Source organism: Bos javanicus, chromosome 23, assembly GCF_032452875.1.
Source record: "Bos javanicus breed banteng chromosome 23, ARS-OSU_banteng_1.0, whole genome shotgun sequence".
In the NCBI taxonomy this organism is placed as follows: domain Eukaryota; kingdom Metazoa; phylum Chordata; class Mammalia; order Artiodactyla; family Bovidae; genus Bos; species Bos javanicus.
In genome coordinates, this window is record NC_083890.1 from 17170448 (window position 1) to 17191291 (window position 20844).

Below are 20844 nucleotides of genomic sequence, written 5' to 3' on the forward strand. Positions count from 1 at the left end.
GGCCCAGGGTTCAATCCCTGGTCAGGGAACTAGATCCCACATGCTGCAGCTAAAGATCCCACAGGCAGCAATGAAGACCCAGTGCAACCAAATAAATATTTAAAATGGGAAGAAAAAAAAAAGAATTCTTCACAGTGCTTTGCACACAATAGGTCCTTGATATTCACTGGATGAATACAGAGTGAAAATTTTAGGGTTAGGTGAACTAACACTAAAAATGTACAGACTACTATACACTTTTTCATCCTTCTCAGTGCTGTATCAATGCAGAGTGCCTCACTAGTTTGTGGAGATGTCTCAGTATCATTTTCTAAAACTTCCTTTCTTAATCTAGGGAGAAGTTTGAAAAGAAATCTCCTTTGGGTGCTGTACAGATCAAGTTGAACAAATTGTTAACACTTCAGTAGACAGGAAGAAGTCATACAGAAAAGCACTGTGGTAGAAACTTTGGTTCCAGTGGCCTTCTAGCGGCCAGGAGCGGTCCTCGGGGGAGGGGAGAGGGAGCACTAGTGAAGAACCAACAAGGCCACACCGGAGGCACACCTTGGTTTCTTGGGGATGCAGACAGATGTGCAAGGGCCAGTGTTGGGCAAGACCTGTAGTACCTTCATGGTGACTGCAGCCTTCCCTCATAGCAGTTTATGAGCAGCTGTACGGAAGGAAGTAAAGGGTTTTTAGTTCCCAACACCAGTAGGAAGTTCTTCAACCACAGGCTTCTTAGTAGCCAGTTAAACCAGCGATATTTAAAAAGCAGCCAAGGGACTGTGCTTCCCCTGCAGGGGGTGCAGATTTGATCCCTGGTGTCAGGGAACAGATGCTTCATGCTGTGCAGTGTGGCCAAAAAGGGCAGCGAAGCCTGAATGGTAGGGAGGCTCACTTTAATACTCTGAAGGCAGAATACCCCTGGGACCATAGGCCACATTTATTATTAAATTTCTTTTGCAAGGATCAGTACTGCAAATGTAGTCCCTGTTTTTTGCATTGGACTTTAACCTTGAGCCATATTTCTCCACCCATAGAATGTGGTAGTCAGGTACTCTGAACACAAACAGGAAGAAGACAGGTTTCAGTGGGTAGCCTTCAGCTCCAAAAAGTCAGTTTAGACTATAATATGAACCTCACTACACTTTGCATTGCTAGGAAAAGAGTGAGGATCAGATTGCCATGTCTCTTAAGTTCTACCCATCACTACATAGCTGGCATGCTTATCTCTAAATCTCTGATGGGGCAGTCATCAGCCTCCTTATGTAACCCTGTGACCATGAGCAAGTGGCCAGCCCCTCAAGTACAGGGTGGGTACCTGTCTTAGCTGGAAAGGTGACAGTTTGACTTTCTATTCTGCTCAAAGAACTATGCAAACCAAGCCAGCACACTTAAGTCACAGCACTGGGACACTGACCGCAAGTGGGGGAGAGGAAAGGACGCAGGGTGAACACGAGGCCGGATGGGTTCTTTCCCCCCATTAGGGCTTAGCAGCATAAGGGTTTTGCTTTTCTCTGATCCTCGAGAGGAATTCAGCTCTGGAAGATGAGCCTGGGGCTTAAACATAAGCACGGTGTGTTCAATAAAACATTTTTATTCTGTACAATATATATATGTGTATTTAAATATATATATGTATGTATGTGTATATATATATATATATACACGCAGAGAAACCTCAACCAAATCCCTGAGTCCATGGGAACCCAGGACACTAACAAAGGGAAAGGAGGGAATCCATGCCCTAAGGAGTAGGAAATATGGCAACATCTTTCCCTTTCCTCCAGGTTCCCTGCAACAGAGGGAAAGGGATGCTCACTGCAAACTACTAAAACAAGAGAGGACTTACACGGGGCCAGACGGGAGGTGAGGGTGTGGGACGGGGAGCTGTGGTCGGGGAAAGTAAAACATACTGGTTGATCCAGCGTTAAAATCAACAGATCACTGCGGAGGCAGGGACAAGACTGACTGACATGCAGCTGACCCTCGGTTGGCCAAGTCTTAGCTTGGCGGCCCCACACCTGGGCCAGCACAACAAATAGCACCTGTGGGGCCTTTGAGAGGAGAAACGGGGGACGTGGCCCTTGAATGAAGAAGGGAAGGGGGAGAAAGCTGAGGAGCTGGCCTTGTGTCTTGGCACAGGGTGGGAGCTCTGCCTTCACTGTCCCTGTGCCTTTTCTTCAGACCCTGGGCCACCTGATGGCCCGGAGCAGAGGTCTTTTGTCCACAGTCAAGTAGAGGTGGGCAACTTACATGGCCTTGAGAAGAGGTATAGAAAAAGGAGAGCTTTCGAGGACCACCCCCAGCAGTTGTGACAATTCCTGACGTGCAAGAACCACACCAGTGGATCATGCCCAGTCCTGACAGTGGGGCCGGTGTGGCAGTGGTCAGCTCCCTCCGGTAGACAGGCCGCAGGGTTGCCAAGCTTGATGAGCCAACCAGGTGAACACTAGGCTGCTGAGCACTGCCCTGAATTCTCCTGTCTTCTCCCTCACGACTGACTGCCCCTCCCTGGTCATACCTAGATTGGCATGTCTCCAGAAAAGGTGGCAGGGAGCAGGCAGTGGAGAGCGCCCCCTCTCTCTAGCCTACTAACACACAGCCGCCAACGTGGGGGGCAGCATGGCCGGAAGTCACCTTTTGTATTGTAGGGACAGCAGAAGAGCTGTGCCCGCTTGGAGTTCAGAAGCCCATGTTGGCCTGGGCCTCTCCTGCTGCAATGGCTTGCACATCGGTGACATGGCCGATGCCCTTGGTGACACCCTCCCGGAACAGCAGCTTGGCGCCCACCTTCAGGTACTCTGGGTGTTTCAGGAAGCGGAAACGTACCACTGCCTTCTCCCCTGTCCGCAGCTTGTCCTGCAGCAGATACACGGTCACTGGCCCTGGACCATGCCTCTTGTCTCTACTAGTCTTGGCCCTCCACCCTCGAGGGTTGAGCAGGCATCTACCCACCCCAAGTGGGGCTTTGTCCCCTTGGAGGGATAAGGGAGGTCTCTGAGTCTGGGGACAGGCTTCCCTCCTTTCTGGATGCAGGAGAATTCTGACTGTTCCCTGGGAAAACGGGGGCATGGCTGGGTCCCCTCACCTTGGCATGGATTTTCTCCACCACTGCTGTCTGGCGTACGTTGCCCACATGAACTGTCACCTGGAAGCCTCGCCGGAAGGTGGTGGCATGGAACAGCAGGACTATCTCTGCCTCGAACACTGAGCAGATGGTGGGATTCATCTCTGGGCTCACCATCACCATGCCCTGGGGAGGCAGAGCCCTCACACTCAGGAAGGGCAGACCTCACATTAGTGTCTCCTCCCTGGCCGCCCTCACACCCTTTACAGTTTCCTCTAGGACTTCAAACACAAAGACCTCAGAAGACTGAAAACCTGACTGAAAACCCTTCTCTTTAAGGAGCCCTCCCTTACCCACCTGTGTCCTCTAACCCTTCTAATGCTTGGTATTTTCAGAGTCCTAGACACTAGGGTTGTGACACAATGATTCACATTTAGCGATCTGTGCTTTGTGAGTATCCTAAGCCTTCTCCATACCCAGACAGTGTCTGTCCATACCCGGACAGCCCTCTTGGGTTAGAGACCATGTTCCCTCTGAGTTCCCCTGAAGCACCTTTGATGCTTCTCCTTCAAGCAGCCAGCCTCCCAGGCACTTTTCTTTGTGTTTTCTCTCCAACCCACCCTTCCACCTCACCTTGCGAAGGAGAGATCTGTCAAAGTCTCCGAGGGCCAGCGTAGCGGCCTGACCAGCTCGCAGCACACGACAGGCAGAGCGGTTGCGTTGGATGCTGCAAACTCTGAGCTCCAGGAAGCAGCCGTCATCCGTGGGGCCCACCACCAGCTGGTCCCCCTCACGGCAAATCCCACTGCAGCCCAGAGGGCAGGAGGCACAGCGTCAGCCTAAGCCCCACACGTACTTCTCTACTAGGTCATTCCCTTCTGAGTCCCTCAGGTGGGGGAGAAAGACCCCAAATTGTGACTCAAAGCTAAGGAGATGACTGCCTTGCCCCAGTCCAGACTGAAGGCTCACACCAGCAGAGCCTGGCAGACAGGGACCTCCTGGCTTAATACTGACCACCTGATTCCTGAAAGAGCAATCATGCCCTTGGGCAGAGTTTCAGGGGACCTTGTTTCCCTGGTGGCAATGAAGTCAGCTGAATGCACTCTAGGTGTCTTCGTGGGGTCAAGACTCAGACTTCCCCCTGCAGAGGCCTGAAGGATCCTAAGAAGTGGCAAGTTTCTTCCCTTATAAGCCAATTTATGGGCTTTCTCCATCTCTGATGGCGAAAGCCTCATCTACAAACAAGCACATCTGTTCACCGCCAGGGTGGCCTGTGAGCTATGATGTTTTCAGGTCCTTGGGTGTGTAAAGGCTGAGTGGGGTAGATAACAAGAAAGGCAATTCACCTGGAAAGCGTCCCTCCAACAACTGTGCCCACTTCTGGTACCGTGTAGATTTCATCCACCTGAAGCCAAAGAAGATTCTATCAAGGGCTGGCAGCTCTAAAACCTCAAAACAGACTCTGGGCTCAGGATTAGTCCCTCCTAGTTCCCTGGCTGACTGCCTGTCCAGATGGCCAATTACCTGGAACTCTGTCAGCTGCTGCATGAGCTCCTCCTGCTCTTTGCTATTGGTGAGTGGAGGCAAAATATTCAGAAAGACTTTGAGCAGGTCCAGGCTTTCTCCAGACACACTGGACAGTGTGAAGATAGGGGTGATGCTGTAGAGGGAGGCAGAAAATGGGCAGATGAGGAAAGTTCCAAATAGGAGGCAGTGGCTGGAGCCCCTACATGGAAAGGCAAGCCTCTCTCAGAGTGGACAGGGGCTGCCCTCTCCTATCTGGTAACCATTTCAGGAGCTTGGGGCCTCTCTCTACGAGTTTGGCACGTGAGACCCATCCCAGAGCCCAGGGAGATGGCAAATGTCTGGCACAGCACTTTGCCTCTAGGCTTCCAGGGGTCAGCAAAGCTGGTTGGGGGAAGGATCCAGCCTTCAGCAAAGACTCCCTCCCACAATCCCAACCTGGAAAACCACAGAACTGAGCCGGAACTGGTCTGGTCTGTAGGGAAGGGAAGGGGTACCCTGTGCTCCGGGGCCCTGTGGCGGCCTTCCCTGAGGATTCTGGAGTGGGAAAGCCTTACTTGGGGGACTGGGCAAACTGCTGTGCAGCAGTAACGGCATCATCCTCAGAGGTGACCAGCATGGGAACCTTGTGGCAGCCAGGCTGCTTGAGGACCCGCTCTAGCTGGCGTACTGTCCTCTCCACGGTAGTCTTGGCACACAGGTCCACCTTGCTGACCACGATGAAGAAGGGCACTTTCAGGGCCAGTGCCAGCCCCAGGTGTTCCCGTGTGGTGCCAGCTGCTCAGAGAAGGCGGGCGGGAGAGTCAGGATGCGGGAAGGGGGAGAGAGCAAGAGGAGAGGTGGTCTGGCTCCCAGATGTGTAGGGGCCCGGGGAGAAGAGTGACCCCGCCCCTGCACCGACGCCTCTTACCGATCCCAGTGTTTGCACTGACGAGGAGCAGGGCGCAGTCGGGGCAGTAGGAGGTGAGGCCGAAGATGGTGGTGTGCAGGTACTTGTGGTGGCCTGCCAGGTCGATGAAGGTGATCATCTTGGAGCTGCTCTCACAGATCTCTTCTGCCGTCCGTGAGTCACTGTAATTCACCACCTGGCCCAGAGCCCCGGGCTCTCAGTGCCCCCGGCCAGCCTCCCCAACCCTGCAAGATCTGCCAGGACCTAAACCAGTCCCTGGGTAACCCTGCCTCTTAACCCTGAGCCCCACTGAGGATTTAGTTCAGTTGATTCCCTGTTTGTTTTCTAGGGACGTCACAGTGGGTTCAGTGTCCTCGGGCCTTCCTTCATCTACACTACTCCACAGTCTCCACACTCTGCCCTCACTCTGTCCTTCACCACTACCATCCCATCCTCAGAGTCTGGTCCCACTGGGTCCCGGTGATTGCATGCACCTCTCCCTTGCTGTTAAAGCCCAGGATCTCAAAGCTGATGCTGGAGGTCCGGCCGGATTGAATCTCATGCAGGTGGCGGAAAAGGTTGAGCCGAGCCCGGCCCCGCCCATTGTCCAGCTCTCCCTGGGTCAGGACTCCAAGCAGAGTTGACTTCCCTGAGTCCACATTCCCCAGGACGGCCACACGGAGGTCCAGGAACTGCAGATGAATTGTCAGAGGTCAGGTTCCAACCCCTCACCTCTGTCCACTGAAAGGTCAAAAGCAGTGGCAGGGACTTCCCCGGCGGTGTGGTGGGTAAGAATCTGCCTGCCAATGCAGGAGACATGGTTGATCCCTGGTCCAGAATGACTGCACGTGCAGGGGAGCAACAAAGCCCAGGAGCCACAACTACTGTAGCCTGTGCACCTAGAGCCGGTGCTCCGCAACGAGAAGCCACCAGGATGAGAAGCCCATGCACCACAATGGAGAGTAGCCCCTGCTCACCAACTAGAGAAAGCCGGTGCACACCAACAAAGACCCAGTCCAACCAGAAAAAAAAGGCATAGGCAGTCTCTGGGGACCCAATCTCAGAGTCCCAGGCCAGGGAAGAGTCTGCCACCAGAGGACCTTCCCAGGGAGCAGGGCTGTGAGAAACAGGAAGGGGTGGGGACCCACCTGTTGGTTGTCAGGAACCTTTCGTACTAGCACCTCGGTGATCTTCCGGGGTGTGTCGCTATCATAGTCCACTTCTCGCTCCCGGAGAACAGTGATGTCTGCCCCGACTCTGTCACAGCAAGGCCACAGCTGCCACATCTCACCTGTACTCCCCATCCCCCTGGACCCATGGCCTTCTCATACTTCCCCCAGAGCTCCGAACACCTTACTCCACTTCCTACCTGCCTCCAATCTATCCTGCATCCACAGCTCCCTTGACACAAATGAACCTTAAGTCAAGGGGCAAAAAGCCTGGGTCCAGGGCAGAGGACCCCAGAAAACTAACCCTCCCCACTTCAGCCCTTTGTCCAGAGAAGGCAGGTCCTGGGGATTTAGGGAAAGGAGGACCAAAGGGAAGCATACTTCTCTGCCATCCGGTGCAGGGTCTTGAGGGAAGCCCGCATCTCCTCCTCAGCCAGCCCCACCAGCAGCCCATTGTCCTCTACCCCAATCTGGTAGACGGCCTCACCACGGCCCTCCTGGAGCCGCCACTTCATCTGGGTCACCAGGTGCTCAAAACGATACTGGGATGGATTCACCAGCTTCAGCTTAGGGCAGGTGAAGTATCATGAGAAGAAAAAGTCAGAGATGTTCCTCCTGACCCCACAGGTTCCCCATCTGTCCTGCTGCAAGGACCAGGGCCTTCCCTTCCCTCTTAACCACCCTCATCCCTGACCTCCTCGGACAGCGCGTCCTCTTCCAACAGAATGAGGTACAGAGCCCTTACTCTGAACCACATCTTTAAATGACTGCTGCTGCTAAGTTGCTTTTCAGTCGTGTCCGACTCTGTACGACCCCATAGACGGCAGCCCACCAGGCTCCCCCATCCCTGGGATTCTCCAGGCAAGAACACTGGAGTGGGTTGCCATTTCCTTCTCCAATGCATGAAAGTGAAAAGTGAAAGTGAAGTCCCTCAGTTGTGTCTGACTCTTAGCGACCCAATGGACTGCAGCAGTATAGAGCATAAAGTTAGAAGGATCATAGAAAATCATCCCACACCAAGGACAACCTGCCCCTCCCCAGCCTAAGACTCACTTTATATTCGATGTTTCCATCTTCAGCCTGAAAAGAAACAGGGAGCTGTTACCACACACTGTCCAGGCCTAACCCCTTACTTCCCCGATTCCCAGTGGGGTTCAGGCAGCTAACTTATGAGAGCAGGAAGCTTGAGCTGCACTTTGTTTAGGTGTCTGTCAAAGGTCATGGCAGACTAGCCCTGTACTCAGTTCCAGGGTGACCTCTCTGAAGGAAAGGCCTCCAAGAACACAGTCAGTCATCTATCTAAGCCAGGAACGGAACCCTGAGTCCCTCTTTTTTGGATCACTGGCAGCATGCTCTTCTTAGATGTAAGATCACCCTCTTTCCTTCCTTCTAGGGCCTCAAATTGCTGTTCCCATGTCTGTGTCTTCTCCATGTCCAGGCTGTGGAGGCCGTTCTTTGCCACTGGTCTGAGACACCATTTCCTTCCTGCCCGCCCTTCAGCTGATGACACCAAGAGTAAGAGGTTGCAAGAGGTTTTGGAGCAGTGCCAGAGGGTGAGCTCAGCACTGGTCACTACAAACCCAGTGAGAGAGGAGCCAGGTGAAGGAAGAGTCAAGTCTCCAAAGTTGCGGTTGAGATGAAGAAACTCAGAAAAGATAATGAAGGAGGCAGACACCACAAACCAGACCACTGTGGCCTTTCCCCTTCTGCCCCCTAGCCCTCGCGCCCCAGCTGAGGTGAAATCTTGAGTCCATCACACCACCCCCTCCCCTTCCCTATATCAGATGACCCAACACAGAAGTATCCTATTGCCCGAGCCTTCCCCTCTCAGGTGCAAAAGGATATGAGATTTGCCTGTCCTGCCAGTCCTGTATTTCTGCACTCCTCCTCCCTGGCCATTTCATTTTCCTTCTCCCCTTCCTGTCATCATTCCATCCCTTCAAGGCTCTTTGACTCTCAGGCTCTTATAGGTCTTCACTGATAATCGCATGGGAGTGTAAAGGAGACCTTTCCCCATCAACAGAGACCTTCCTTTTTTTCATTTTGCTGGACATGAAAAATTAGAATGAGTGGCTTCAGAATACTGATACAAGGATGATGGTCTAGGCTAAAGTTTCTCAAAGTGTGGTCCCAGGACCAGCAGCATTCGCATCACCTGGGAACTTGTAAGAAATACAGATTATCAGGGACACCTTTGACCTACTGAATCAGAAATTCTAGGGGTGCAGCAGGTGATTCTCTAACGTGCTCAAGTTTGACAACCACTGGATGAGGCTCTTCTCCTGTGTCCTCCTTTTCTATAGAGGGACAAAGTAGCAATTATTGTCTGCCTTAGGGAACAGCTGGAGCAGGAAGGTGGAGGCTGTGCACACTTCCTCGTAGGACAGGCAAAGGGCGGGAGGACTTAGCCTGAGTGTTCTCTGCTTGTGTTTGTGTGTGTGGAGAGGGAGGGAACATATTGCTCTTTTCCCGGTACTCCTCTCCTCCCTGGAACAAGTTTAGAAAACTCTAACTCCTCACTTCCCAGGATGCAGTCTCCTTTCCTTCAGTTGCACAGGAAAAGGGCTTGGGCATTCTTACTCTGCTCTTCCCAAGGGATGCGGATGGGACCGCCTTTCCCCACTTCACCTGGAGTTACTTAGATCAGAGTGGGGAGATTCCCGCCGCCCTCCCAACTCTTCCTCCCCAGGGTCCTAACACAGGAATGGAGGCCCAGTCTTTCTGTCCCTCCTCCCTGGGGTCCTTGGACCGGAAAAAACGGTTCTCCTCTTCTCAGGGGTCTATGACACCGGAAGGGGGTACTATTTCTCTCTGTCCCGCCTTCCTGGAGTCCCGGTACCGGAAGGAGTGGTTACCTCTGACCCCGCCACTTATCAGGTGCTCACCTCGGGGGGCAGGTACGGGGGGTTGTTTGCTTTGCTCCCTCTGTTCCTTCCGTTCTTTTTCTTCCCCTTCGGGCCACCGCAGCTGCTGCCGCCGCCGGCGCCCCTAGCCTTGAGGGTTCCGCCCACAGCCGGGCCCCCTCCGGGCCGGCAGCAGCCGCCGAACAGCTCCGATACCCGCGAGTCCATCCGCCGCTGCCGCCAGCCCCCCGCCCGGCCCCTCCCCCCCGCCGCCACCGCCGCCGCCGCCGCCGCGGACTCCGCCGCCGCCGCCGCGCCTACTGCCACGGCCGAGTCGGGCCAGCCAGAGGAGAGCGGGGTGGGGCCCTGGGCAGGCCACGCCCCCGCATCCCCTGGCCTCCGGGTCGCGTCAGAAACAACCGCGGAGCACCATGGGATATAGAGTCCTTAGGCCTAGGAGCTCCCTGGAAAGAGTTCGCCGCAGCCCTACAACTCCCAGGAGGCATCGCGGCGCAAGGGGCCGCGGGTGGCTTCTAGGCGTAGGCAAGGAGCGCGGCTTTGCGCGCAAAGGCCTAAGGGAGCTGTAGTCTGGTTCCAGTCTCCGAGAGCTGAGCGGGTCTTTTCCAGGGGCCTGGAGGTGGGGCAGTCACTGGAGTCGGGGGAGCTTACATAGAATCTAGCCTTGTAGGCGCTTCTGGATTTGGCCCCTTAACGCGATCGCAGACAAGATGTTTTGGACCTGGAGAGCTGAAGAATTCAGGGCGACTTGTCCCTCCAGCCTACTGGTTCCGCCCATGCCTCAGTTTCTCCCTCAATGGCATGCGTGCCTTCTGGGTGAGTCAGGACCAATGCCAGGGCGGAGGCGGATGGTGGTTAGCCTAATTATGGCTTTTATTGTTACGATTATTATGCCACCTTTACACAGTGGTCACTGCTTTATTACCGGGCTGGCACCCTCCGGGGGCTGGTTTTAGCAGCCCGAGACACCGCGGTAGCCCCGACACGAGGCCTGAATCTATAAACCAGCCCTGCCCTGCAGCGAGTGCCCGCAGCGAGTATTACCCCTCCCCTTTATTTTGAAGCAGAACCAATCCGGGAGAACCGAGTTTGGTTTTAAAACAACCAGGGGGTGTAGGAGGGGCCTGGCCTACTTGGGCGGGGCTGGGGCTCGGGTTACGTCAACCGCTGCGAGGGCGGGGGAAGTTGCCTGGAATAGAAACTTGGCAAAGGGCCCAGGGGACTGCTGACTTTTGACTTTCTTGCCAAGCTGTCAACTCTCTTGCTCTTTAGGGCTCTTGCAGTCAGCAAAGAGTAAACACATTCAGTGACATAAACCAGTGTACAACACACTAGAAAGGCAGAGTGGAGAAGCAGTTGGTGTTGCTGAGCTGGGAGTCAGGACGCCAGAGTTCAGTTCCCAGCCCCGTGGCTGTCTCGTGACTCACCACTCACCCATTGTATGTCCACTTCCCCTCTCTTCACAAACAGCGAGATCCTCAAACGCAGCCTAGAAATAAACCCTTCCCTGCAGACCTCAGTTTTCCTTGGAAAATTAGCACCAGTGGCTTACCTCTGGTGATCCTTGCAGAGGTTCAGACCTGCTGAAGTCCATGGCTTTCTCCCCAGGACCACAAGGAGGAAGGCAGGTTACTGATCAGGTAGATGCTGTCCACGTGGCATAACTCCCCAAACCGGTGAAAGCAGAAGGACCAAAATCTGCAAAAGGGCTTAGCAGACCCAACCAATTATGGGTCCTTCAAGCTGTGACTTCTGTATCCTGTTCAGCTAAAGGAAGGTTATGTTGCAGACAGCCAGGGACACAACCCCACCAGGAAAACTGCTACTTAGGGGCTGAGTGAGACAGCTGAAGAAAGATGAGGATTGGAAGCGAGAGCTAAGACTATTCCTCCAACATTATCACCACCACCACCACCACCACTGGGCTCTCTTGATAACCAGGGTCTGCTGCAGTCACCTGATAACACTTGTACTCTCATCATCACAGATCTTTCAGCTGTCCCCCACACAGTTTCACTTCATTCTTTCCAATTCCCTTCTTTTAAGAGATGGAGTGGGATAGCCCATTCTGATATCCGATCTTATACCACCTGGCTTACCGCAGACAGGAGTGAAGGCTGGCAGAGGAGTAGGAGGAGCAGGGAATTCTGCCCAGGAGGAGATCAGGGTCCTGGGAGATGGAAGGTGGTATGTGTGTTTAGTTTCCTGGAAGGGTTGCTTATGAGGTGCTTATGAGGTGGTTGCCTGTGGGGTAAATAATGGATGTACACACGCAGACTTTTTTCCTGGTGCATAATTAGTCATTCATTCTTTATGTATAGTATCTTTACATACATTTTAAAGTCAGATTTAGCAATTCTTTATATTTTCTTGGTTTTGTGTCATGTCTAGGCCAACCCCACTCCTAAATTATGAATAATTCTCCAGTATTTTTTTCTAGGAGTTTTGAGGTTTATTTCTATGTTTATATGTTTAATTGATTTGGAATGTATCTTTATGTAGAATGTATAATGGGAACTAATTTTTTCCCCCTCCTAAATGCATAGGGAGTTGTTTGAAATTATTTGCTTCCAAGAGTCAGCCTCATCATTGCTGAGACCTATATACATATTGATACATTAATCTGTTTCTTGACTCTCTTCCGTTTTGTTTATTCCTAAGCCAATACCACAGTATTTTAATCATTATGCTTTTTATGGAGTGTTTTGATCGCTGGTTCCTGTTTCCTGAAACACACTTGTTCTCTTGGTCTCTATCACCTAACACTTGTCTATTTTTATTACTACTTCCCTGGATATTGAAAAGCAGATATTACTTTGCCAGCAAAGGTCCGTCTAGTCAGGGCTATGGTTTTCCCAGTGGTCATGTATGGATGTGAGAGTTGGACTGTGAAGAAAGCTGAGCACCGAAGAATTGATGCTTTAGAACCATGGTGTTGGAGAAGACTCCTGAGAGTCCCTTGGACTACAAGGAGATCAGCCCTGGATGTTCTTTGGAAGGAACGATGCTAAAGCTGAAGCTCCAGTACTTTGGCCACCTCATGCGAAGAGTTGACTCATTGGAAAAGACTCTGATGCTGGGAGGGATTGGGGGCAGGAGGAGAAGGGGACGACAGAGGATGAGATGGCTGGGTGGCATCACCAACTCGATGGAAGTGGGTTTGAATGAACTCCGGGTGTTGGTGATGGACAGGCTTGCTGTGATTCATGGGGTCACAAAGAGTCGGACACGACTGAGCAACTGAACTGAACTGAACTGGCTACTCCTCAGTCTCCTCCATAGACCCTTTTTGTTTCTGCTCATCCCCAAACATTAGTGTCTTCAGGATCCTTGCTCATTTTCATTGTATACAACCTCCCTGCTGATGACTTTCACATACATATTTCTGCTCCTTATGGTGTCCCTAAATTATCTCTTCACTGTCCAATGGAACAACAAACTCAACCTATCAAAAATGGAACTCATCTTTTCTCCTTACCCATACCCAATAAAACTGGCCTTCCTCTGGTGTTCCCTCCCTCATTGAATGGCACAACTGGCCATAGAGTTGCTGAAGTAAAAAGTCTGCTTTTTTTTTTTTTTTTTTTGCTTATCTTCTGGACAGTCTCTCACTCTCCCTCCTCTTCCTGGGATCAACCACCTTACTCACTGGACCTCCTAAATATCTATAGGGTTCACCCAGTTCTCTCCACCCCACTGTGACTACCCTAGTTCAGGCCTCTCTCACCATGTACTTGGGTATTCCAATTGCTAGCTCTGACTGGTATCTGTGCCTCCTCCTTTGTCCTCTCTGTAATCTAATCTCCACACTGCAGCCAGTGTAGAGGTTAAATTTTTCAGTATAAAATGTAAATATAACCATGTCACTCTCCTACTTAAACCTTTCAAACGTTCCTCCATCCCCTTACAGGAACAAGTTCAAACTTTTTAATATGGCTTAGAAAGCCTTCCTTACTATGATTTGGCTTCTGTTTGTCTACCACAGCTTTAATACTTCTTAAGCCGAACTCTTTTTATTTCTTGAATTGAGGATGCTCTTGTATCTCAAGGTCTTGTTAAAAAAAACAAAATTCAACTGAAGATTTGAAGATCTAATTGGCTTTATTTAACAATTCATGAATCAGGAAGTATCTCATCCAGTAAATAAAAGGCACTCTGAGGGGCTGTACAAAATGCAAGACTTTTATAGAAATGGAGGCAGGATAATGAGGTTATTAGCAAAAGAAAGGGGAATTCCATTTAGGGGGAATGTTGGGGGACTTATCTTGCAGATTACCTCACTAGCGCTGAAATGCCAGACTGGTTAGTTTAAAATTCCACTCCAGGAGAAGCTGAAACTCCTACTAGATTAGGAAATGAGTCTTGGTGAGATTTAGCAGAAGTGAATCCATTTGGGCCTTGTTTGTTTTTAACAGTCTCCAGGACCACCAGACCCTCCTCTTTACCTTTACTCATCTTAAAGATCAATTTCCTCTTGGACCATTCCTCACTCCCACCTCCTCTAGGTTAGGCGCTCCTGTTCTCCGCGTCCACTGCCCTTGTACACCTTACTGTATAATTCATCACACTGCATTGAATCTATAGGCACTGAACCCCTTGAGGACCCCTCCAGTCGCTGGCTTCTTCGCCGCAGAGACTCCAGCACCTAGGACAGGGCCTGACACGAACTAGGTGCGTAGCGAGTAGAGGACGCAGGAAAGAATGGATGCGGGTGAGTGGGTGTCCTCGGAAGGCAGCGCCAAGTGGTTGAGAACCCGCGGTTTCTCTGTGGGAGGAGGGCTCGACGGACTCGCCGAAGGGTGTTAGGAGGGCTCGGCTCCGCTCCTTAACAGGGCTCAATTTCCCACCCAGAGAAGCCTCTGCCGCACAGTCGCGGCGCCCCTCCCACTTCCGGGCCAGCAGAACAGGAAGTGGAGGCGCGGGCTTCCCATGAAGCACCGCGGGGCGCCTATTCAAACCGAATGGAGAACGGGAAGGAGGTCGTGATGGCGGCCCCGGAGCCGGAAGTGCAGCCCCCGGCTACAGTCCCTGGTAAGGTATAGAGTCCGGAGCTCGAGGAGTTTGTTTTCCTCCCTGCCACGGCTCCCTCCAGTCATTTAGCACGTAGTCGTTTCACTAGCCCGTGTTCCTTGTCCCCATTTCCCGTCGTCCCTCCCAGCTCTGACTCGGCCCCTTTGACTCCATCGCCCCCGCGGCCCTGGATTCCATTGGTTCATTCTCCTCTTTCTTCGCGACGTGTTCTGGGCCCTGCTTGACACCGCTTTCTCTCAACTCATTTTCCCATATCAGGGCCTCTGCTTTCTGAGCAGATCTCCAGTCGCTGTCTCCGAAATTCCCGCCACCCGGTCCCTCCAAATCCTGCAGTCTCTTACTTGGACAACTGGGATCTGGAACCTGCGAGCAGCCTCCCAGAGGGGAGTTTGCGGAGGGAATCCGCGTGTGTAGGCGTGTGGCCTCAGCTGTGGTGGCTGATGTCGCCACAAGGGATGGGAAGACTGATTTTGGCCTCTTAACTTTTTCTCATCTAAGCTCTAATCAGGCCGGACCCTGTTTAGCTTTGGAGAACAGAGGAGATCGGGCTTCAGGGTGCTATGTCCATAGACCTTTTAAGTTTTTCGTTTTTCTCTCTTGTCCCTCTGTGCACCTACTAGATTTGGAGTGGTGTGAGAAGTCGGAGGAAACTCAGGACCCCCAGATAGAACTACTTGAGACCACCTCCACCCAGGAACCTCCCAACCCTTTGGAGCCCTTTCGTCCCAGAGACTGCATGGTGCCAGTGGTGTTTCCTGGGCCTGTGAGCCAGGAAGGCTGCTGTCGCTTTACTTGTGAGCTTCTAAAACATATCATGTACCAACGCCAGCAACTACCTCTGCCCTACGAACAGCTTAAGCACTTCTACCGAAAACCTTTTCCCCAGGTAGGCTAAAGCTTTGGGAGAAAATTGGTGAGTGAACTTTGTGGCTATTAGATGGTGGCAGGTAAAAAGGGTGGTTAAAGGAACCTTCACGCATGTCAGCATAAGCAGCTGTAAAGGATGTTTCAGCCCTATGGCTTCAGTCCTTTCCCACTCTAGTCTGGGTAGTCAAAGCTTTCCTGCTTTTTCTCTTGTTTTCTTTTTCTGAAACTCCTATTGTGTGTTACATTTGAACTTCATGAAATGATCCTCTCATTTTAGTGTATTTTTCTCTCCAAATCCTCTTTTCTTAGTTTCTGTTATACTTTTCTTCCTTGAGTTTATATTCTTACACTTAAAGTAATTTTTTGGCAGTCACAGTCTTAAGAACTTTGTCTTAAAATTTTTATTTTTTAAATTTATTTTGACTGTGCTGGGCCTTAGTTGCAACCTGCAAGCATCCCTGAACAGGGATGGAACCCGGACCCCTGCATTGGGAGCTCACAGTCTTACCCACTGGACCACCAGGGAAGTCCCACATGTTCCTTTTTAATTATATCCTGTTTCCTGTCTGTATGAACTTCTCTTACTTGTGAGTGTTAATTACTGTGTTTTTGAAGTTTTCCTCTGTCCCTTGCACTGTCTCTGTGTCTTCCAGATTCCTTTCCTATTTATTTGTTTTGGTCTCTTTCACAGTTGAGGCTTTTATTTGGTGTCTGAATATTTAAGAATAAGTCATTGAAAGTTCTGTGTGCGTGGCTGGCCCTGTGAGCTAGCTGATAGACTTAAAGGACACTGGGTGGGAACGAAGTGGTAATGATAAAGGGAAAGATGATTATTTGCTCTAATAAAGGTGATTTTGGAGTTATCTTTCAGTTATACATGGTAAACTGAACACGTTTATTTGTGCTTCCACCTGATACACTACTCATGAGAGGAAAAAGGAAGGAAGGAAAGAGAGAAAGAACACTTCCAAAACATTGTGTTTGGGTGGGCAGGCCATCTAAGGGTCCTGGGCTTCCCAGGTGGCACTAGTGGTAAAGAGTCTGCCTGCCAATGCAGGAGACATGAGAGATGCAGTTTTGATCCCTGAGTTGGGAAGATCCCCTGGAGTGGAATGGCAGCCCACTCTAGTATTCTTGCCTGGAGCATCCCATGGACAGAGGAGCCTGGCAGGCCACAGTCCATAGGGTCACAAAGAGCTGGACATGACTGAAGTGACTTAGCACGCATGCACGCCTAGGGTCCTTGCACAGGTGTTCACTCAGTCCCCATGTGTTCATTTTTGTGTTCTGTGGTGCTTAAATGAACAACTCCTAGGCCTTTTATGGACTTCTTCAGTGTGGTTTGCTTCTCAGGGGAGTCCCCTCTGACAGCACTTGGTATTCAGCTCTCTTGAGTGCTTCCTGCTTTCTCTCTTCCAAAAATTTGTTGTTGTCTTTAGCCACTGCCATCTATTTTTTAGTTATTTTTGCCACTGGGAGTCCTCTTTCTCTCCCCTCCCTTCCTGCTTCCCTCCCCTCTTTCTTCCTCCCTCCCACCCACTCTTTCATTTCCTTCCTCCCTTCCATCAGCTTGCCGTGTTTTTTTTTTTAATTTATTTTTTATTGAAGGATAATTGTTTTACAGAATTTTGCTATTTTCTGTCAAACCTCAACATGAATGCCATGTTTAACTGGAGGATGAACTCCAGAATTTATTAGACCAAATAATCCTTGGTGGGTTTTTTTTTTTTTTTTCCTGAATAATTGCCAAGCACAGGCTCTCTAGTTGCCCTGTGGCATATGGGAATCTTAGTTTCCTAAGCAGGAATCAAGCTCTCCTCCTGTGCGTTAGAATGTGGATTCTAACTACTGGACCACTAGGGAAGTCCCCAGTCCTCAGTCTTGTCATTATTTTCAGCACAGCAAAAGCTTACTACCTGCCATGCCACCACATGAGTATTTTAGTATTTTAGTTGCTAATTTCTGGATGCTTCAGTACACTGTCTTTGCTGTTCTGAGTGCGGAAGAATTATAATTTTGTACAAAGAATCTGTTTTCCTTTTGATACATTTCCCTGTGATAAAACCCAGGGTCTTGAGTGTGGCGGTTCACTGAACTGGAGTTCCAGTCCTGTGAGTCTGCTCTGTCCCAGCATGGTTCTTCAAAGGGCATTAGCTTTCGTCTATCTTGCAGACCTTCTCTGTCACCATTCTTTGTCCTCACAGGCAGAGGACGTGGTGAAGAAGAAACCTCGGGCCGCTGCTGAGGTGAGCAGCAGGAAATGCCAGCAAACCCTGGCAGAACTGGAAAGTGTCCTCAGCCACCTGGAGGGACTCTTTGCCCGGACACTAGTCCCTCGAGTGCTGATCCTCCTTGGGGGCAATGCCCTCAGCCCCAAGGAGTTCTATGAGCTTGACTTGTCCCGATTAGCCCCCAACAGCATGGACCCGAGCCTGAGCACGGCAGCTTGTTTGCGCCGCCTCTTCCGAGCCATTTTCCTGGCTGATGCCTTCAGTGAGCTGCAGGTCCCTCCACTCATGGGCACCATCGTCATGGCACAGGGTCACCGCGACTGTGGAGAAGATTGGTTTCGACCCAAGCTCAACTACAGAGTGCCCAGCCGGGGCCACAAGCTGACTGTGACCTTGTCCTGTGGCCGACCCGCCATCCCAGCTACAACCTGGGAGGATTACATTTGGTTCCAGGCCCCAGTGACACTGAAAGGCTTCCACGAATGAATGGGAATGCTCATCGTGCACACAATGGCTAAATTATCTTCCCCTGGTGGCGCCACGTCACCCATCTGCTTGGAGCTAGTTAATTCCTGGTGAGAGAAAGGTTCTGTCCTTCTGGCTGCCTGCCCCCCTTAGACTTTCTGGTGGACTGATGGTATGGCTGGAGTTGTAATCATCATTGAACAAGCATCTCTTTGAGTCACAGGCTGATTTTCCCAGAGGGTGCTGGGTCAGGTGTTTCTTTTGGGGGCTGGAAAGCAAACATGGGCCCACAGACAGGCTCCCTCCCCTCCCCTCCCCACCCCACCCCATGGGGTGGGGTGGGGAGGTGACCCTTTTTAGCTTTTTGCTGTGGCTTTTTAGAATTTTTAACAGGGACATAATGTGGATGTGACTCATGGACTTAAATATATTATAAAATGAATGGATTCATATTAAATTTTCCTGAAACATTTTTGGCTTAAAGAGGCTTAAGGCTAGAGTAATCTCCTTTGGTCTCTTAGGCTTCAGCCTTCCATGATTTCTTTTTTTGTAATAGTTCTTTCTCTTCATTATTCCTGGGCCAATATGGGAAGTTAAATGACTTGGCCAAGGTTCTTTAACAGTTTGATAGCAGAGTTGGGACCAAGAATCCTCATCAGCTAACTCCTAGCCCGATGTTCTTTGCTTGCCCCATGTTGGGTTCTGTGACCCTTAAGAGTATGTGTACCCAAAGCAGAGGTCACACAGCGGGAGGGACCTGAGAAAAGAAAACCAAGAGAGTCTTTGTAAAGCCTGATTGAACCATAGGCTAAGACACCGGGTCTGCCCTGTAGAGTTACTTCCGTGAGGCCAAATATCCCTTCTGGAATTCGCCCTGCTCTCTCCACTGCAGTTGCATGGTGGCTGCTGGCAGTGACTGTTGGCAGTATTGTCCTTGTGCCATCCCTGCCCTCCTGCCTGTGGCCATTCCTCCTCAGCTGCATCTGTGGCTTGGCCATCCTGATCCTTACTGTTATCCTCTCCAGCTTGGTGCTGTCCTGACCACTGAGCACTGATGGTCTTTGTCCCTGAGAACATCTACTTATTTTTTGGAAGCAAGTTGAAGGCTGAATCCTCACCCTGCTGGTGGTGGGGATAGGTGTGTGGTGTATGTGTGTGTGTGTGTACATATATACTATTTTTTATACTTTAAGAAAACATGGGAAATAGTTTATATTTTATAGTAGGTTTTAAGCACTTTACATAATCTAATCTAATAACCTTACAGATTTCATAATATTGTCTGTGTCTTATAGATGAGGCTTGGGGAGACTGAATAACTTGCATAAGTGTTGAAACCTGGATTCAGACCCAGTCCAGCTGACTCCAGAGGCTGAGTGCTTTACACTGTGCTGTGCATTCTGTGTGATTTTACTCTGAGATGATTAAACAGGGTTTGCCCTGCTGAATTTGGAAGCATTGGAAAGCTGTGGGACTTCATCTCTGGCTTCAGATTGTGTTTCCTGATGTGGAACCTGCCACTTACTGGTGCTAAGTAAATACAGAATCAATGCAAACAAAAGGTTTGAGTTCTTTTCTGTGCTGTGTCCACTTGAAGCATACTCCGCCAGCTTGGACTCGCCACTGTTTTTGTGTCTGATAGTACCTTACAGAAGAGGAACAGGGCCATGTCTCCCACTCGGAAAGGGACAGGCTGAGGGGTCGACTTAAAGGGAGGGAGAATTTTAAAGAAGGGAGTTAAAAACTTTTGAGGTGGAAGACATTAAGGCAAGTCTAATCCCTCAAGTCCTACTTTAAAAAACCTTCACAAACAATGTCTAGACAGTCAAAACAAAGTTAATTATCCAGGTAATTTAGACACTTCTTGGCTTGGCATTGGGGCACAGGTCATTCTGATTTCATTAATCTGCTCCAAAGGAATCCAGAAATTAAAAGATCAGTTTGTCAACAAATATCATCTTCCCTGACAACAAGCCTCCTGAGGCACCTGTTTATCTCTTTTAACCTTGGCTGGGCACTCCAGAGATGCATGTGAAGAAATCCTATCTAGCCCAGGGAGTGAAGAGCCCCAGCTTCAGTGGGTCAGGCCTTTCATCTGTTGCTACCATTTGAACCTAAAAGCAATAGGCGTGGGACCTGAGGTAGGTAATTGTAGGTGGTAGGGAACGTGTAGCTGTTGATGTTGTATATGAAAATGTTGATCGGGAAGTGTAGTCCATAAACTCACATTTTGTAACCTTTTTTGCACCCTCCTTTCCCAGGGTGTGGCCCTATATGGTCCCCCATTGCCTAGCCAGCCCCTCCCTACCCCCACACACTGGAGTCCTAACCATTGCACCTCTGGGGAATCCCCACTCCCCCTTCTAGGTCTTTGCCACTTAGCTGAAACAATCCTATGAAAGGGAAAAATCAAGAGCCATCTGTGAAGACTGAAGACAGTGGAATAGATGGATCCCATTCTGTAAGACCTGGTTCTGGGGGGGATTGATTGTCTTGGGAATTTAGAGCCAGGAAGATCTTAAATTCTTTTCTTAGGGAATTCTGAGGCCAAGAAAGGACACGAATGGAGTGAAATAATATAGCTAGTCTTAGACTGTTGTTTTTCTTCCCAAGCCCCCATTGCGTATGTTATACAATGAGGACTCAATAAATGTCGACTGTGTGGAGGGGTTTTAGAGGAAGCAAAATAGCCCTGGAATTGGGCTAAATTGGGACCTCCAACCTACCACTGTATCCTGCTTATTCTGGGGTAAAACCA

General features: G+C 50.5%; 2 protein-coding genes across 7 annotated transcripts; one reads left to right on the forward strand and one right to left on the reverse strand.

The window, feature by feature from the left end:
- Positions 1-138: 138 nt before the first annotated feature.
- GTPBP2 (GTP binding protein 2) lies at positions 139-10225 on the reverse strand. Of its 3 annotated transcripts, none has more exons than XM_061398266.1 (12): positions 9517-9738; positions 7685-7711; positions 7013-7197; positions 6611-6719; positions 5957-6154; positions 5484-5658; positions 5131-5350; positions 4574-4709; positions 4396-4454; positions 3683-3854; positions 3071-3235; positions 139-649 (listed from the first exon to the last, which is right to left on the reverse strand). In XM_061398266.1, the coding sequence occupies exons 1-12, from the start codon at positions 9700-9702 to the stop codon at positions 608-610; spliced, it is 1674 nt and encodes a 557-aa protein (XP_061254250.1). In that variant the 5' UTR covers positions 9703-9738; the 3' UTR covers positions 139-607. The 3 variants fall into 3 exon arrangements, with proteins under 3 accessions (XP_061254250.1, XP_061254251.1, XP_061254249.1); XM_061398267.1 differs by lacking the exons at positions 139-649; positions 9517-9738 and adding exons at positions 1561-2841; positions 10144-10225; XM_061398265.1 differs by lacking the exon at positions 139-649 and adding an exon at positions 1561-2841 and having other exon boundaries at positions 9517-9754.
- MAD2L1BP (MAD2L1 binding protein) lies at positions 10223-19647 on the forward strand. Of its 4 annotated transcripts, none has more exons than XM_061398282.1 (4): positions 10223-10308; positions 14077-14523; positions 15144-15409; positions 17595-19647. In XM_061398282.1, the coding sequence occupies exons 2-4, from the start codon at positions 14454-14456 to the stop codon at positions 18105-18107; spliced, it is 849 nt and encodes a 282-aa protein (XP_061254266.1). In that variant the 5' UTR covers positions 10223-10308; positions 14077-14453; the 3' UTR covers positions 18108-19647. The 4 variants fall into 4 exon arrangements, 3 of the variants coding, with proteins under 3 accessions (XP_061254266.1, XP_061254265.1, XP_061254264.1); XR_009732835.1 differs by lacking the exon at positions 10223-10308 and having other exon boundaries at positions 10615-14523; positions 17595-18196; positions 19382-19647; XM_061398281.1 differs by lacking the exon at positions 10223-10308 and having other exon boundaries at positions 10615-14163; positions 14344-14523.
- Positions 19648-20844: the final 1197 nt, after the last annotated feature.

What these genes read in the sequence shown, in the direction of transcription:
- GTPBP2 (XM_061398265.1), bottom strand. Translation starts at nt 9,702, where the DNA reads ATGGACTCGCGGGTATCGGAGCTGTTCGGCGGCTGCTGCCGGCCCGGA. An exon ending in CTGCACCGGATGGCAGAGAA is followed by an intron (nt 6,720 to 7,012) that starts GTATGCTTCCCT and finishes TTGCTGTGACAG; the next exon opens with AGTCGGGGCAGACATCACTG. An exon ending in AGCAGCTGACAGAGTTCCAG is followed by an intron (nt 4,455 to 4,573) that starts GTAATTGGCCAT and finishes CTTTGGCTTCAG; the next exon opens with GTGGATGAAATCTACACGGT.
- MAD2L1BP (XM_061398282.1), top strand. Translation starts at nt 14,454, where the DNA reads ATGGAGAACGGGAAGGAGGTCGTGATGGCGGCCCCGGAGCCGGAAGTG. An exon ending in GCCCCCGGCTACAGTCCCTG is followed by an intron (nt 14,524 to 15,143) that starts GTAAGGTATAGA and finishes TGCACCTACTAG; the next exon opens with ATTTGGAGTGGTGTGAGAAG. An exon ending in ACCGAAAACCTTTTCCCCAG is followed by an intron (nt 15,410 to 17,594) that starts GTAGGCTAAAGC and finishes TTGTCCTCACAG; the next exon opens with GCAGAGGACGTGGTGAAGAA.